At 47.1% G+C, this 18,749-nt stretch overlaps 1 protein-coding gene across 6 annotated transcripts in view; it reads right to left on the bottom strand.

Annotated features, from left to right (window-relative positions):
• The window catches only part of LOC309882473 (uncharacterized protein), a 126,280-nt gene that overhangs the window by 4,680 nt on the left and 102,851 nt on the right, over window positions 1–18,749 (bottom strand). For 4 of the 6 annotated variants that reach the window (XM_082769616.1, XM_082769614.1, XM_082769615.1 and 1 more), the window contains one exon: window positions 16,753–16,906. The exons of the other annotated variants lie outside the window; for them this stretch is intronic. In XM_082769616.1, coding sequence (XP_082625742.1) covers window positions 16,753–16,906 — 154 coding nt within the window. The remainder of the gene's footprint in view (window positions 1–16,752; window positions 16,907–18,749) is intronic. 6 annotated transcript variants of the gene reach the window in all.

The raw sequence follows: 18,749 nt of genomic DNA, 5'->3' as shown, positions 1-18,749 counted from the left end.
ATGACCCACAGTCCTTCCTTGCTGCACCACGAGACGAGGCTAGCCACACGGAATGACGCACTCTGCTAGGCACATACTTAATTTACAAGTGCTAATTAATTGAATAACGGGTTGGTTAGCAAGGCCCCCGATCTATACTGTATTCAAAACACCATCTGGAAAACGGCTGGTGAGGTTAGCAAGATGGATGCTCTGTTAAATCGGATACCTTTGTAAGAGAAGCTGTCCCAGCATAACTGATGTGACGGTATTTAACGGTGAAGACGTGTATTTGCTCTCCAGGAGAACTTAGGTGAGATAGCAAACGTTTGGTCATTGGGATGGTGATCAGCGTGACAAACAGTGCAATGAATTTCCTGTTTTAAATGGAAAGTAAACAGTCTACTCAAAGCACTTTAAATGTCATCAGTCTCTTAGGAAGTGCACATCAGGAGGTCGTGACTCTGAAAGCCGTTTAGCTCTTCAGTGTAACTTTTGCCTCCACCTAGGCCCACTGGATGCACACAGCTGAGAGCAGCCACCTTTACACTGATTTCCTTGTTCCAGGACGGGGAGGTTCTGACTTGCCTCTGAATTGAAAGGCTGAAGCTCTGGACAGATTTTGCTGTTTCAGTTCTTCCACGTTTATCTCAGGGATCAAGTTTCCAGGAATCTGCTGCAGTTGAGTTCCCATAACAAAATACCATAGGAGAAGTCACCCACATCAGGTGTTCACAACAGGCCTGTCAATCCGTCTCTCCCCTCTTGGCTTCACATCACACTGAAGAGTAGATGCACAGTGCTATAGCCCCTGTTTTCTAACAAGTGGGTACATGGCGGCATGTGGGAAGCTGGTGGCAGAAGAAAGAGCAGAACTGGTGTTTTGTCGCCTCAGGTATGGCTCCAGGCAGGTGACGGCAGCATCCTTGGTAGGTGACAGGCACCAGAGAGGGGTCCATCTAGGAGCCTCGCACAGAGCCACGGGCAGCTGCCCAAAGCCAGCATCTGCTGGGCCCCTGAGAGAGAACGATGCATGTTTTGCCTCATGTATGGGTTTGACTGTATGGAGATGCTCTGGAAACCTAATTTCAATGAACTTTTGTAAGCTAACAAAACATTTAAAAACTTAATTAAATCACGTTAAAGCCCCAACTGGGCATTTATACTTAGATTTAAAGGTGTGTTTATTCTCTGCAGTATACTTCACCTCCAAAGCAAATTGAGGAACATTTAATGTAGTCCACCCTAATTCTTACTAAAGGTGTCCACTATAATGCAGTTGATTCACCTGTGTGAAATTCATGCTTTTAGTTCACTGAGATGACTTTTTCCTGAGATTTCTTTTGTAAAGAAGCCCTTCCAGAGAGAGAAGAAGGGACTTGTTTAGGATCATCCAAAAGAAGCTCCAGGAGCAGACGCTGGGGAGCCCAGACATACACAAGTACTCAGAGAAGCAGCTTTTCTCTCCACCACCCCTCTGTCACTGCTGGAAATGTTTTCAGTGGATCTAGCCCTGCTGTACTCTTTATCTACCCCTACCACAGTCATACCTTGCTGCAGACCTGAACAGCAGAGGCAAGGTAGGACGAGCAAGCTAGCAGGTGGCTCGTCTGGCTGCAAGCAACACTGTACAGAAAATTCATGGAAATGCCACTGTCCTTTCAGACTGCAGTCTGTGGATCATTTATTCTGCCCTTTCAGCATAACGCAGACAGTATAATTTCATTCCATTACTTCTTCAGTCAGCCTGATAGCTTATCTTTGACTGAAGCACAAAGTATTTGCTGCAGTCATATTGTTCCAGGCATTTTGCTGGATGCATGTTTTCCATTGAAACCAATTTTCCTTTTAGTAAACTACTTTTTTTATATTTTCCCCTCTGACAGATATGCTGTTCTCTGCAAATCCATAGTCACTGCATTCTTGGGATTGCGGCTTTGATGTGTAGCAGCTTAAAAAAAAAAAAAAAAAAAAAAAAAAAAAGAACAGAAACCCATTGCTTTCCAGGGATCCGAAATTATTAAATCAGAGTGAATGCAAATTTCTGCAAACTGTAAACACCTCTCTGATGACATCACTGCTATATCTAGGTTCTTAAGGATGTACAGTGGCTCCATTTGGCCACCTCCCATGTCAGCAATGCTGCTGGAACAGGAACACCAAAGTCTTGGAGCTTTATAGGCACCACAAAGCTCAGGCACTCTACAGGAGCCAAAAGGAGAGCCTGGCAGGCAGATTCAAAGCAGCTCTGAAACCCATGAATTTAGTTTCCTCCCTACCCCAATGGTGGTGTGAGGTTGGGCAGTGCAGAGAGACTCAAATACACAGAGGAATAAAGCATAAAAACGAGGAAGACAGAAATATACAGGATTGCCTCTGTAGAGTAGATAATTCACTCCTATAAATATTTTAATCTTACCAGACTAGACTTAACCACACAACATCAGCATCTTGGGACAGCATCTTGGGACCATCAGTAATACTCAGAATTTATGTATGAAGTTTACCAATGCTGAGTGTTAACATGATCAAGAAGCAAGAAGCACTATTGCTTACGTTTTCCTAAGGCAGAAGCTGAGAGATGGTAAAAAGTGACTTGACTTTGGTGTTTTCTAGGGAACTGGGGGCAATGCCCAGAAGTCAAATTATAATTACTGTGTTTGGTGCCATGATTCACACACCTGTCTGGCCAGAGCTCATGGGGTCCACAGCAGAGCTGAGTACAGTGGTTAGGTAGAGAACTGTGGACAAGATCCTCTCTAACAACAGTCCTAGATACCCACCCATCCCACCCTCTCTATTACCAGGAACCCTAGGGCCCAGACCTTTCCTCAAGCTTCCAGTCCTCACTGTGGAAAACTACAGAGCTCTGACAAAGCCCTGTTGAAACAATGTTGGAGTTGTCATTAACCTGTCAGGGACTTATGCCCAGACCTTTATTATAGTATCCTTACGTGAAGCTGAATAAAACATAGGATATTCAGCGGAGTCCTTGACAAATGTATTACATTTGCCTAATTTTCTCATTTGCCACAGAAGGGAGTTGGAATTATTCTTTCTGAGCAAATGAGTTTTAGCTTTTCTCATTACCTTTTAATACTCTCTAGTGCACAGAATGAGAGGAAGGGTCTTTCGGCAATTTTGGCTGAAAGTAAAATGACTAAAGGTTAGAACTGAGAGTATGAGGGAATTTGCCACCATTGTAGAGAAGTTTCCAGCCTTCTTCTGCTAGTCTTGACTGTATGAGGAGTTTAAAAGCAGAAAAGAAAAGAAAAGAAAAGAAAAGAAAAGAAAAGAAAAGAAAAGAAAAGAAAAGAAAAGAAAAGAAAAGAAAAGAAAAGAAAAGAAAAGAAAAGAAAAGAAAAGAAAAGAAAAGAAAAGAAAAAGACAAGAGACAGAGAAATCCTTATCCAGGTAGTAGAATGGGCTGTTCAGGTGATTCACATAGGGTGATCTAATGTAAATAACCAACTTAAAAATGGAGGGTTTATCCATACACAGCTGTCACTTTCAGCCTCTGTTCAGTCAGCACATATCACTCCAGTGAGTTAACTTTATGGCAACATTAGAGCTGTGAAGTCTTACACGTTTTAAGGTAAAGAGAGAGACGTATTATATTGAGTGGGGCATCCCACATGCATGAATCTGTCATCTGACCTAAAGGAGTATCCAGTCTCCTCCAAACCACTGCAGCTTCCACTGCACAGGGCCCTGCCTGTTGGAATTGAAAGAAGCTGATGTGAACAAACTCCAAGCACGCGGCTGCAGTATCTTGCTGATTAAAAATACTAAATCAGAGGCAGGTCAGAAGCCTCTTGCACACCCTCCTCAAGCCTAGACTTTGTAATAGGTGCATGCCATTCCTAGGAGTTCCACCAAGGTCATCGGACTACTACCTAGGTTGAGCAGCTGCCAGAACCATGCAGGCTGAGTCACCGCCCAGCTGGACTGTATACCTTGCCATCGTTGCACTGCATGATCCTTGAAGGTCTTTTCCAACCCAGAGGGATCTATGGGTCTCCGAGCTGCTCGAGGCGGGACTTGCCAGTACAGCAGTACAGGCCACAGCTGAGAGCAGCGACAGAATGCATCCCCCAAAAGGAAACCAGTTATCCAGACAAAAATGCTTTTTTTGCTGACATAACTGTGTCAACATCAGGGTTTTCACAAGCTTTGTTGTTGTTGTTGTTGTTTTTTCTTTTTTTTTTTTTTTCACACTCCTATCCAGCTCAGCTTCACCAGCAAAACTGTGAAATGTAGGCCAAATGCCCTGAGACAGCTAATCCTGCTTACTTATATAAGAGCAATCAAAGATGTATGGCTGATCACAGGTAGCAAACGTTGCAACACACAAGAGCTTGCAGGAGAAGGAAGCAGAACACACTCCATTTTGCAGTGTTTTCAGGGAAGCATTTCCCTGCGCACCTTGCAGAGCGTGGGCAGGGCTTCAGGAACCTGAAGGTCACCCCGGCACACCTCCACGCAGCATCGCCTGCCTCGCCCTGCTCTGCGGCTGCGGGACACCGGCCCAGAGGACACCGGCTGTGACAGAGGCACGTGTACGAGGTGCACAGAGAGTGGGAGGAAGGAGCAGACCCGCGGCAGGCTGTCAGCAAGGCAGCCCTTCTGCACGGGGGCACGCACCGGCCCCCAGACCGCTCGTTGTGGCGCCGTGGATGAAAGACAGACTTAAGGCAGGTGATGCCGCATGTAGTGCCTATCCTATGGCAGACGACCTGTAATTCTTTGTCTGTACGATGTTAGAAAGCGGGGGTGGTGTTTTTAAAGATATTTTCTATAGTGGAGCTAAGAATGGCAGGTTTCACAGTGAAGCTGTTGTTCAATTAAATGTGATTCAATGTGTTTGCAGATCTGACTGAGACAGGGAAGTAATAAAACAAAGATACTAAAACTTATCAGTAACTCTTGCCATTTCTTAATGACATTTCTACTCTATGCCTTTGACCCTCTGATAATTCTACTTTGTTCCCTGCTGCTGTAACATTTAGAAAATAACTGGAAAACTTTATGCCAGTTGCTAGCTTATCATGTTTGCTTTACGACAGCCCAAGACAAAGGCCAATATATCATAAAATAAAAGTCCAACTCCATATTTAGACTCCTAAGTAGATGCCTTGAATTTCAAATGAGCAGAGATTTGCTCTCTCACTGCTTTTAATAGAAACTCAAGAGTTCCTGAAAAATCAAGTCTTTTATCAAACTGTCAGATATGGACTAGGGAACAGAGCTTTTTAATGCAAATCAGAGGCACAGGCCTCAGCGAGTGCTGTGTCATTAGTACAGCCATTGGAGGGTGGGGACTCCTTAGGATAGGAAGGGACCTCAAGCAGATACCTGTGCTTCTGCTTTCAAATGACTTTAGGGACAGCTTTGCATGCTGCCGGGCTGGCTTAGCCGCAGGGGCTGTGCCTACCGCTGGAGATTGCTGGCCTACCTCCCAGGCAGAGCAGCAAGGGGCAGGTTGCCTTGCTGCCATCCCTCTTCCATGTGGGGTCTGCGGGGCAGGAACACCTCCTAGGTGGGAGCCACGAGTTCTGGGAATGTGCCTGCAACAAGGCTGCGGCTGAAGGACTCTTCTGGCTGCACCTGCTCGGTGAGTGAGCGTGGGCATGCTCCTACACCCCTGCTTTGCATGGGCAGCACTTCCACTTCTGAGGTGAGACGGGAGCTAAATCAATGGCAGACATATCCGGGCTATTATAATGGAACTGAAACTTGGAGTTATGTTGGTATGGCCTCAGTTAAGTGAAAAAAACTTCCCATTACATACAGGTAACCACAACAGTTGCGCAGGTATGCAACTGTAGCTCAGGCACTTAGCCTAAAATGTTTCTTGGTGACTGAAAGAAAGGTGGGAAAATAGGCAGTTCCTAAAAGCATATTGCAAACTTTTATAGATCAGCACTTTACCCCATGAAAGTTAACAACACACACCTTGCTTTGGCAATCTTCTTCTTTGTGGAGCAGGCCTCTCCACCCAGCACACTAAACATGCCTGGGAATCCTGCTGCAATGTTGGTTATTACCCGGAAGGCCAAGCTCTGTTTTACCATGGAATTTGTCCCAAGCTGTAACATGGACTGGACTTGCGTATACAGGCGAGGTAAAAACATGCAGTAACATGGTTAACAAAGAATTGCACTGTAACGTGACTCCTTGGCAGAGATCTGCCTGCGTAAATGCCATTTGGGGCTTGATAGATGGAGGGAAAGGTTTTAATGCTGCTGCATTGTGCTACTGCTATCAACCTTGACAGATCCCACCGTGACTCCTTAGTGTTTTGCCTGAACCACTGTGCCCTCTTACTAGGTGCTACCAGCCACAGTCCCGTCTATGGGGGCAGGAAACCCCACAGGTAACTCCCTGAGGAATACCAACGGGAACCCCAGGTCTAAGTCCTGTTTGTGCCTCAAGATTTTCTCACCATCGCTTAGGAAACCAAAAAGGTGACATCTCTGTGCCCCCATTTCTCTTCTGTGAAGCAGGCAGGGCTAACTGCAGTTTTTAAGTCCCAGAAACGTGAGGTGAATGCAAGGGAAGCCGTGAGGTGCTCAGGTGGGGTGGTACCAGAGACCACCGTGGCTCATGGGACTGTGAGCCCTGTGGATAGTGTCCATGGGGAGAACCTGGATGAGCTTCTCCCCGACGTGCAGGGCAGGCAGCCGCAACTGAAGCTCACTGACCCTGCCTGTGGAAGACCTCCTGTGTGAGGTGAGGAAAATGCAGATGATGTCTCTTCCAGACCGCTCAGGCTTTACCCTAGGAGGGGACTCTCCACCTCCCTCCATGCTGAAGCCTCTTTGCATCAGGATCACAAAACGCCTTGGCCCGGCACAGCTGCAGAGCCCAGCACCACATCTCCCGGCTCCCCTCCCTTGCTGGGAAGAAGCAGCTTCTCAAGACTTCCCGGAACAACCATACAGCGTGTTACTGAACAGCTTGTTCTACCTCGAGCCACACGGTTATTTCATCTTGTGGTGGGCCTTGGGGGAGCTCCTTTATCACCAGCTGCAGCAAGCTGAGCTGTTTCCTATTGTTGATTAAGGAAATAAAAGTCACCAGTCGGAGATTTTCCTGAAGACCTTGGGTGAAGCTCTTCCCCTTTGATTGCTCTTCACTGCCTTGCTTTGCCAAGCCTTGTTAAGGCTTCTCCATTGTTCTTCGCGTGCTGTCAGTCAATCACGATTGCCTGCACACCCTGGCAAGCTTTGCGAAGACGAATATGCAATTGAGATCCTTAATTAACGCCATGTAACATTCAGATATATTCACTGGGGAAGGGACATGTGAAAAGAATCAAGCAAGAAACATAGCAGAGTGGGGGAAGGGGGTGGACCCCTTCCAAGGATTTTATCTGCAGAAAGATCTAATTAAGCTAGAATAATATGCAAGCTCGCTTTAAAAGAAAATGAACATCAAGACAAGCTGAAGCTAACAACCAGCTGTCTCCTCTTTGAGAGTTAAACGCATTAGCTCCAGAGGCAGAAAAGAAAGAGAAAAACAGGCTTAGGATTTGTGTACCTTAAAACACGTGAAATCGACACCCGCTGGTGTAACACTGCAAATCTTCCACCTCCTTTGCATCACAGGGGAAGGTCTATTCACTGAAAGGGAATGTCCCTCGATTTTCCACGGAAAAACAGAGGCTTTGCTGCCTGCTGTTGACAAACCTAGTCCTGCCCTTCCAGGCACCAATGGCACTTTCTCCCCAGAACAGCACAGCCCAGCCCAGGCTTCCTCTCCTGGCTTTGCTGCCTGGGGGGTGGCTGAGAGCCCACGCTGAAGGCAGGGTGACCAAGAGGTGGGTTATCCTGGATCTGGGACTGAGGGGAGATAATGCCACGTTGGTGACAGAGACCTCACAGTGAAGAGAAATAGTGTAAACTATCAGATAAAAGAAATAAAACAGGCTTTACATAGCAGTGATTTCAAATGCGTCTGTGAGTTCAGCACCTAAGTGATCTTCCCATGGAGCTGGAAACTTCATTCCTCGAGGGTGTGTCTACACTAGAAGGGGTTTTTCAGCATATATATATATATATTGCTAGAGCCATGACAAAAATATTTCAGTAATAGAGATGCCATTCATACCACTGAAGGAGCTATTTTCTCAGCTACCTAAATAGACTAAGCTGTACATTTTTATTTTTGCAAGCATAAATGCAATGTTAGGGCCAGCACTGATATGAGTTGGATGTATATTCTCCCAACTAGTGCAGCCAGGCCGTACAGCAAAAATTTTCAACATGGACTAACTCACATGCACATTATCAGTACCACCATTACACTTCACCAAGTCACTAAGGGAAAAACAAACCTAGGAAAAAGCATTCACTCCAGTATAAGAAGTTGGACAGCTCTGCTTGAGAGCCAACAGTAGTAACTCAAATTCTCCCCCACTTTATTTTACTTTTCCATTCATTGGTCTGTCCTCAAATGTCAATACCCCGAGGATGTCAATGGTTCCTTTATGGCTGGAAAGATTCTACCTCTGTCTGAGCTTTACCAGAAAATACATTTCCACCCATGTACTAAAAACATCATGAAATCACAATCAAACCCACATACACTGCAAGACAACGGAGAATCTGAGCAGCCCTCAAAACACAAACCAATGCAAAGTGCTTGGATTACCCAGCAGTGGCTTATCAGGGATGCACAGATTTATTCGCAGGGAGATATAGGGCTGTTAGTCCAGATGAAGACACAGATCAAAGAGCTTCCCCTCATTCCTGTAGTTGTCTATTAAACAGACACGTAAAGCATTACATTATTATAGACAGACGTGCTCAAATGTTTGCTCTCCCCTCTTTCTTGGTTGAAAGGTGGAAGTTAAAGTGTTTCTATAGTCCAGGATTCAAGACTGTTTTTGCTGAAATGCAGCGCAAATCCAAGGATCGATCTAGTTTTTCAGCAGACCTACTGTCTTTTGAAGACAAAGCATGTAGTGCTATGATATGACCCAAACAATTTCCTTGCCCTTGGAAACTCCATTTGAACCCTCTCTGGTCAGGCTGAGATTTTTACCGCTCTTGACAACTTCCCAGCCCATTCACATGGTGATGCACTGAGAATTCAACAGCAAAGCAGGGAGTAAAAATTCCCAAATGCCCTTGTTCAGACCTGCTCTAATTCACAGCCTGATCTACCATAGATTCCTCTAGTGGAGAGCAGTGGGAGTGGACTGGTCAATACCCACCAGAATATATATAGATTAAAATGAGATTAAAAATACAGAGATGTGAGGTCTTGATTATACTGAGAAAAGGTGAGCACAACTACTAAAGCCAGCAGGTTTTGAATACAAGGATGAGCACTCCTAGTGCTGGGAGGTTATTAAATAGAAAATGAATTAAGGGACAAGCAGGATAACAATGTATTATTGTACACTTTATATGCACATGTATAAGGCCGGTGTTATTCTTTAAAAAAGGGCAAATAGCCTATGAAGAAAATAAACAGCTACACAGTGAGACCTAGACTCATAACTGACTCATCAAGACCTCCCCTCTCTCCAGTTATATTTGGGAGAAATTGTTTGAAATTTCTTAAGATTTTTATTGTGGTTTCCCAAGCTTTCCTAATGGGTCATGTTTTAGCTGCAATTTAGTGTTTCTAGCCTTCTATTTAAGTAATACTTTGTTTTGGTGAAGAGAACAAGCACGGCCTGAAAACAGACTGCAACCGCTTCCAGTCAAATTCACAAATGTAATTCTATGGCTTTTGTCTCCTGCTGCCGTCTGCTGCTGACAAAATACATTATTATATATGTGATTATTAAGGCAATCATAAAACATGACATATTGTTTGATTTTGTTTTGTAAACCAATAAAGATCCCCTCTCTGATTGGCAAATACCATCTTTGTCTACACTACATCTTTGTCAGCCCCGGCTGGGAAAACACGTCTTCCTCATCAGTGGCATACCAGGATACTTCATCCTGGGCTTCACCCTTACACTCAGGAATGTTTGACATGACTATAAATAATTCAGCCCTGACACGTAGTTTTTCAAAGGCTCGGTCTCAGTTATCATGCAAGATAAAGCAAAGTACCTGGTAGGAAGCAGGGAGCATGAGAACCATGCTCTAGCCATTCTCTTTACCTGAGTGACTTTACAATGAAGATGGCACTTCTGAGGCCACATCTTTGTGGGAAAATGCACCCAGCTGAGAAGCTGGAACAGGCAGAACCAGTGGAAAATCCCCGGTACAACACGCAGCCCCTGATGGGAGAGCCAGTGCCAAACAGTTAACACATTCCTAGCCTAAAGAAATTTCCTTTCCACAAGTCCTGGCTTGCTGACAGCAGGGTGATCTGAGACAACACGCTTACAGGCCACCTCTCCACTGGAATGCATTGAAAATAGGGGTTAAAAAACCTGTAGGAAGGGAGTGGGGAGATCGCTTTCTCCAGGAGTACAAGCAGCATGTGCAGAAATTCAGAGGGAACCAAGGAGAAGTGTTTTTTTGTTCTTGTCCACAGCATCAGGTCCTTGAGACAAAAGGAATTCAAAAAAAAAAAAAAAAAGAAAAGCAAATAACCCAGTTTGGCTTTGTCCTTCCAGTGTGATAGAAGTGAAGACGAAGTCCAAGTTCAAGGCTTAGGATTTGGTATTTCTGCTTGCTCCAATGAGGCTTCTGCGGTTTAATGGTGAACTCCAGAGCAGGAATCTCCTGCTGAAGCCTTGATTGGCAGAAGAAAGGGGCTACCCGTCCTTGCCTAATGCTCTTTGCATCATTTCGTGCCAGTCCTCAGAGCAGGAGGAGCAGAAAAAGCTGTTCAGGATAGGATCACACATCTCTGCCCCCCTGCACAGCTGGACTCTGCCCAGCCCTACTCACACATCGCCGCGACACAAAGTGTTCAGCCAACGTGCTCCGTGCTCGGCTGCGCTGTGCATTTAGCCCAATCCCTGTCAGCCAGGCAGAAATGCCCAGCGGCCAAGCGTGGCTGCTGCTGGAGACCACGGCCCTTTACAGCAACATCACCTTGCCTTCTGGAGTTCAAGGAGAAAATGCTGCAGAACAGGACTTCCCCCTTGGCTTTTTCCGCTGTCCCTCGGGGCAACAACTTGGGACAACAAAAGAGCGCAGTGAGAGTCATTTTCCTACAAGGAAGCCTTGTAGAAACCTTGCTCCCCTGCAAACCAGGATTGTGCACAGCTGGAGGCCGATGTCAACCGCTTCCAGCCTTCTGCTTGGCCTCGTGGAGGCACCTAAAGCCCCATGGCCATGCTGCTGCCATTGGCACATGCTCTCTCCCACTGGTGCCGATGCCCTGCTGGCTTTCCACTGCCCACGTGGTGGCACAGGGCCTGTGGTCGGTGGGAGCCTGCTCCCTCACCTGCATGGCCCTTCTCTGGCTGGGCAAGGAGCCCCAGAGGGCACACGGTGTCGGTACCCAGTGGCTGCTGTGCCCCGAGGAGGCCCAGGGGAGGAATCCGCTCCGGTGCAGGCAGCTGGAGTCGGTGCCGATCAAACCAGTTACACCAGCAACACTGTCCTCCCAGCCCCCATGCTGGGCTGGCAGGGACACGGGTAGGCCTCCAGGCAGATGAGAGGTGGGGATGGGACTTGTGGAGCTGCTACGGCCATCTCTTCATGCATGCTCACCACAGGGCCCCTTGACCCACGTGTTTGGGGCCAGCCATTCCAGCCGCTGGTTTATGCTTCAGGTTAAAGTTGTGGCATAAGCCACACTTTTTTCTCCCAGTTCCAGGGAAGGCAAAGCAGGGATTTCCACTCTGGAGTTGGTGGAGCTGGGACAAACATGCTTCTGGGTAGGGACAAGGTCACAAGAGAGGAAAGGAGACACAAAGACTGACAGGGCAGACATTTGTTTTCCAGGGCAGGCTCTTCTGAGGGCTGACACAGCAGGTGGGTGGAAAGCAAATGGCTTTCAGAGATAAGCAACCAGCGTTTCACCAAAGGTGAGAAGGAGCAAGCACAAGCAGGCCAGATGTGAGGCTCCAAGCCCTCCTTTGTGTCCCAGCCTTTCCTTCACTCCTGCCTGTGATTCTGCTGCTGCAAGCCCCGGACCGGCTCCTCGGGCTGCGAGACATCTGGCTTACACTAAGCAGTGGACTTTTCATGAAATGCCAACATACCTCACTCATCCTTACAACACGTGTGGCAACACCGCCTCGATGATGCGCCTGCCTCGGCCTGCAGCTCATATCTTATCAGCCCTTGTGCAAGCGCCTTCTGGAAATCCCAAAGCATTCTTCCTTGTGAAGCTGACAGGGGACCGAAACCGGGTCAGGTCGTGAACATGGATCACTGCTTCAGAGGGCAGTGCACCTTGGGCAGAAGGTCTTGGTGCAGCTGAGCTTACTCTTGATGTGATTCAGGTTACAGTGGGACAGGAGCAAAAGCCTCACCTGCTACCTGCGAGCTGCAGCCAGGCAGCCCGGGCTGTTCACGAGGCAGACTGTGCAAGCATGGCAGCCGAAACACGCTCCCAAGCCGTAACTTGTTGCAACACCGCCGGGGTTATAACCTAAATCCGTGGGCACGCGTTGTGAAAACCAGGCCATGGAAAATGGCGAGAAATCAAGCTGCGTGTGAGTGTCTGGGTGGCTCCTGTGTGCTGTAACAGCCTCTTCACCTCCCTGTGCTACTCCCGTTGACCTTGACTCCAGCAAGAAGGCCGCCAGCGTAAATCAAACACAGACTAGCAGTGCTTAGCTGTCAGATTCCAGCTGGTGACTGCTGGCACGCTGAGCAAAATGAGTCGTAGGCCTCAGGGGTTCGTATCTCGGTTGCAATGGACTCAAATCAGCTGCTCGGTTATGGGGCTAAGATCTGAACAGGCAACTGAGATTGCTCTAACCCAAGGAAAAGGACAAGGATCTGGGAGGCTTCGGCATGACTGTTCGCCTTGCCACAGCCTGACATGTAACCTCGTGTTTAGCCCCCTCACCTTGTTTCAATGAATTCAGGGCAAGAGCTGTGTCAGCAGGGTACTGGGGGCTGGTACTCTGAGGCCTGTGCAGTTTGGTGACATTACAGGTGACAGTAGCCCCAGAAGGGTCCACAAGAAAGAACCTGAGCCTTTCCTGCTCCTGCACTCCCATGGACCTGCACTGTCATGGCCACCTGGAGCAAAGGCAGAACAGGAATGTTTTGCTCCAGCCTTGCCTGTTCTCCACATCCCTGTGAGCGAGGCAAGGCTTGAAGAACCAGGGTTGTGAACAAGTTAACTCTCATCAATGCTGTATTTGCTTTAAAAGCAGCAGCATCTGTTTTTTTCTCACCTCCTCCATCCCCTGAAGTTCCTTTCAGGTAACAGGCCACAGCCAAGGATTCCTCATGATGTTAGCACAGGAAATCTTGGGTTAGAGACGGCTGCTGTTGTTAGGACAACATGTAGCATAAATGCTTTCGTTGCTGTGTACTCCCTGCCTGGTCCCAGCCACTCTCCTTCTGCTTCACGGCCTCTCTCCCACTTGACAGGCTGCAAACGAGGTCAAATGCTCTGGAAATGGTTTGCAGCACTTTTCCTATACGTGACAAAAAGCCCCAAATGAAAGCGTTTCTCGAGTCAGCACTATATCAGCAAAGATGCCTAAACTGCAGTGCTGAATTAAAGGCAGTGTTGATCAAACTGCTGCAGGTGACTGACTTTGCACAGACCAAGCAGTCCATCAGTCTGTGAGGTGGTCACTCACCGCTGTAAGGACTGACTGAGATGCCTGGGGTTTGGTTAACGATAATCCATGACTTGTATTTGCACAGTGCACCCACTCCATGCAATTAGAACTACTACCCAAAAAGTTTAGACCTCATGATTACACATCTCATGGAAAATGTGGCCAGTAGCATGGATTTTTCTAGTGCTGTCATGGGTCTTTCCTGCTTCAGATATAAGATTGCCACCTACTGACCAGTCCTCCCTCCTTTGGGCTATACCCCAAATCCCAAAGTCCCCTCCTAACACCCTCCATTCCCCTCCCATGATCAGCAAGACTCCACTTTATTTATCTCGCGATATCTGATCGGATTGCAACCAGAGGTCATGTAACTGTACAGACCATTAAACACCATTTCACCCGGGCAGATGCAAATGGCTCCATTATACTGAAGTGCCACTACTCACACAGCTCACCTTAAGCATAGGGCTATCATCCGAGCCAGGCAGTAAAGGCAATAAAAATGCAGCCTGCCCAAGACATGGTTCTTGCTGGGGAGATCTGGATGTGGGAAGTATTTCCAGATACTTCCAGATCTGTTCTGCTTAATGTACAATGGGAGCATATTGCCAGAGGCTAGATTTATATGTCTGGGACTAGAATATCGGGACACGTGGTGTTGGTTTGTGGTACCCTGTTCCTACCTAGGGAGCACGGGCTTTTAAATGACTTCTCATCCAAACGCATGTGAAAAAGAGTATCCCTGCTGGAAACTTCTCACTGTAGCACAGTTATGTTTGTGCTGGAAAACCCAGCTATCACCACCCAATATACCAGAGGAGTGATCTTGGAGGGATTCTTTTCAGCAAATGTCCAAAAACAGCAGATACCGCAAGAGGGTAGAAGGTCACGTAACACCCATGCTACAACACTCTTCTGAGTCTTGTTTGTTACCTTCAGCAAGCCAGACACTCTCTGCTATCCTATTTTGCTGCTTGCTAGGCAGTTTCTAATACCACAGTGTTTCTTTAGCTGAGTATCTCATACATTTTTGAGGCCTAGTTTTCTTTCAAGAGCTGGGGTAGCCGCATTGGTCTGAAATCTGTGCATTTCTGAGTTTTCTCTCTCATTTCAGTCACAGCCCCTGCCTCTGACTCAGAGTGGTGTTTCTGATAGGAACCCAGAGAGGGAGGAAACAAGAACAGATAGCAGCACGCCCTCCTCGTGTGGGTTGTGGTGCAGAGCTGAGACAGAAGATGAGGAAGAGCCTGTGTCGGCAGGGGAGAGGGCTGAGCTGAAACTAACCTGCATCTTGGTGATTCCTCTACCCTAATGGGGTGCTGGAGCAGGGGCATGACCAGCCTCTCCTTCTCTCATACCGGGATCCGAACTGGCTATTACTAGTTCCTAGCTATTGCAAGCATGAGCTGCCCGGCCTAACCTCCCAGAGCTGTGGACAAAGCCGCGCTAAGAGGCAATTAACGCTGTCGGGCAGGATGAGGGCAGGTTAGCATGGTAAAGGTCACGCACAGAGGGCACCCTGCCCTGACCGAGGGTGACGCTTTGTTTGCTTCCCTCTGGAAAGCGACGTTAAGGAGAAGTTGACTAAGTGGCACGGGCCACTTAGAGTAACTCTGAAACGGTGGTGGAAAGCTGAATAGCTGTACTGGCAAGGAAGGATAGAGAGCTTAAGGATTTTGACAATAAACAACTGATCTCTGACCTACTTCAAAACCTGGTCTGGTAGGAGTGGATGGTGACTCAGCCTCCGAGGACTGATTAGTACTCTGCATGCCCGGATGTGCTGGCCTCAATCTGGTTCTTCAGACATCCATGTGATGAAGAGCTCCTCGTATCTGGCACATATTGAGAGTTTTAGGAGGCCACTAGGCTGAAACGGAGTCAGCCACTTACTATTACAGCCAGAAAGGCCTGATGCTCTCCATACCAAGCTGTCCTTGGTATCCCAGCCTACACAAGCTGGGACAAGAAGCCCCATACTTAGAGGCATTATGCAGCTCTCCTTAGAAAGGTCCCACGTGCATATGGGTGTCCTCAAAATGTGTTCAAGTGCTTTTCTTAGGTGCCTGCAGCTTAGTTCCTTCACTCCTCATGGTGCTGCAGCTTCTACTAAAATATATTTCTTGCCTCACTGGTTGCACAGTTTCAAATCTCACTTTTTGTCACCACCAAACAAGGCGCAGCTACAGCTGTAATGCTGTAACTAGCAAAGTTCATCAATGCTTTTGTGGTTTATTTTCCCAGGTAGTAATAAAGAGCCACACCAGCAAAAAAGCTCACTATGTTTTTGCCTGTATCACTGCACTTACATTAAAGCTTTTGCTGATTGCAGTTGCCTGGGGCCTGGGGGTGTGGTGGGAGGTGGGGGGGAAAAGGTATTTTCAGCATTCTTAATAGCTCTATGATTTCCCAGTTTGAGATAAGGCTGGGTCATGCTGTTGATTGCTGTAACTCAGGACAGGCATCCCAGGGTAGATGGAAGGTAGACAGGAGTCAGGCTGCCCATTCTGTGCATGGGACAGAGCTTCACAGAAGAAACAGAGCCAAAGCCCACACAGGACTGAATCCACACCATGGTTTTCCTCTTTTCAGTAGAGCTATTATGGCGGAGATGAGCTCTAGTATGAGGCAGGAGCAGCTCTTTTTAATGCTGTGTGCTCATTAACATCTCTTTGATTAAAATGCCAAAATAAGCTGTTGGAAGAAAATAGTCTTGGCTACCTTCTGGTTAAGAATTCAAAGAGCTTCTGGTCAACATCTCAAGTCCACCAAGAAAGACCTCCAGCAACCAGACTCAGTGTTCATGACAGTTCTAAAGGTAGAACATCATTCTCAAAACCTATAAATTTTCGAACTTTGCCTATACACACTAATGCAACAAAACAAGAGAGAATGTCTCCTTGCTTCCAGATCAGAGTTCTCTGTCTCAAGAGGGGAAGCAGGAAGAGGAAAAATAAATATTTTTCTGATACACCCTAGCTCAACAAAACAAGAGGGAATTTCTCCTTGTTCCCAGATGAGAGTTCTGTCTCAATAGGGGAAGCAGGAAGAGGAAAAAGAAATACATTACATTAGGAAACACCCAATGCAATATTTACCTGTCTAGTTACATCTTTTTTCCTTTCAATATTCTTAGCCTCTTCTACTGCTGGCTGGCTTTCTGCATGAGCTCTTTCACAGGAGCACTTGACTCTTGATTTGGGAGATTGATTTGATTTGGTTGTAGTACTTTCTAGCTTTGCCAAGGCCCATCTGAGGAAAAAGAAAAGGAACAGCATGTGATTTTGCACCTTCTCCACATTCTTTTTGGACTTTTGCTATCTCAGCCTCTTGCACCTCACAGTTTGAATAACCCTGCTCAGCAGCCTGGTCATGGGCCAGGCATGTGATCCTGAAGGGATTTTCCCTCTGCTTGTGCTCTGAAGTCAGAGTATGTAGGCATCTGGGTGCCCCTGGGTTTATATAACTCTGAGAAACATCTGGGCTTTAAAAATCCTAATGCCTCAATTTGTTATGGAAGTAAAGCACATGCTTTGGTGGATAAGGATGCTGTTCTGCAGCTTACACCACTTGTTGAGTCAGAGGGAGGAGTAGAAGGAGGAGGAGGAGGAGGAGAGGTTGGGTTAATGTGTGCACTTCTCTGTCCCAATTCTTTTGATAATGGTTCTGGGCAGCTGACTGTGCCCTTCCTGAAGCACATGGGAAACATCAGGAGACTGCTTCTGCCAGCCCGGCCGAAGCTCTCTGCACCAGTGCGTGCAGAGGAGTGCACATTTCACAGAAGTATTTTTAGTGCTGGGGAGCTGACAGACCTGGAGAGGGAAGGCGCCTTTCCAGAAGCCACACTGGGCAAGCGTGGGGCACCCGTCCATCCAAAAGCACTGCCAGGCTGGAGGGAAGCTGCCTTTCGCAGAGGTGAGCACGCTGCTTGCCCAAGTGCCCGGGCTTCCCCTTTCCTGCCATCCCTCTGCACTGCTGGCAGATTTGGGGCCACACACACCTGCCTGGCAGGAGCCCAGCCCAGCCAAGAGGAGGTGCCCACAGGTCCTTGTCCAGCCCTGCGTAGGGCTTGCACCAGAAACCTGGCTTTGAGCCACCAAGAAGTGTCCACTCCTCCCAGGAAGGGAGCTGATTTTTTTTCAATACCGTTTCTATTGTTCAGGAGATTAAGGACGTGGTTGAGGCTTGTGGCGTTTTTCCTCTGGGATCTAATTAGGGAGGAAGAACAATGAATCCATATACTCATTAACTCTTCAGAATCCAAAATACATCAGAAATGCCAGAGTGGAGCAGGGCAGAGGTTTATCTCGCCCACTGTCCCTGCTCTGACAGCAGCTAACACCACACATCTTGGGAGATGGACACGGGAAAATATGCAGTGGGGCACTGGGTCATCCTCCAGTGCTACCATGCACCAGTGGCAGCGTGCCAGTAAGTGAAAAATGAGAAATGTTACAAATTACCTGCATATTTTTATAAAAGCAAGTTTTGCAATATTTGGTATTTCTCTTCAAGCTGCAGTTCCTGGTGTCAGGGGGTTTTGTTCGAAGGGAAGGGGGATTCAAGCTGTCATGACTACACCAAAAAGCCTGAAAATCTCTCTGTGCACCAAAAGCACCCATATAAAAAACTGTGTAAAGGTATAAAAAACTGTGTGGGGGCTCCATGTGTTTAATAATACTTAATTTCTAAATGTTGAGGGCCCACTCCTTGATGACTGAACACCTGAGATTAGCAGCAGTGCAAACAAATACCTTTTCTTTGCACAAAGATACGCATTTTTTCTTGACATTCGCAACACCTTGGCTCTTCGTTTCAGAGGGAGCAAGCACCTGGCACTCTCACGATCGCTGCTGAGCCCTCTGCCCATAGCATAAGCAGACATCTGAAAACATTCAGATATCCAAAAGCAGACCCACAAGTTAAACAAAAGAAACAATCAGCTTTGAGGCCACCTGCAGATATACATAAGCCTAACTAGAAGAAATACTGCTGAAATGCTGTGGAGTAGATGTCTCTTTTATGGCCACCAGTATATTTTAACCAGTCAAGTCGCTATTTAGCAAATACAGCTACATATAAAATGCAAAATCTG

Source organism: Aythya marila (genome assembly GCF_965140915.1).
Source record: "Aythya marila genome assembly, chromosome: 1".
NCBI classification, from domain to species: Eukaryota; Metazoa; Chordata; class Aves; order Anseriformes; family Anatidae; genus Aythya; species Aythya marila.
The sequence above is the reverse complement of the archived record's forward strand: the minus strand, read 5'-3'. Positions and strand labels throughout refer to the sequence as shown.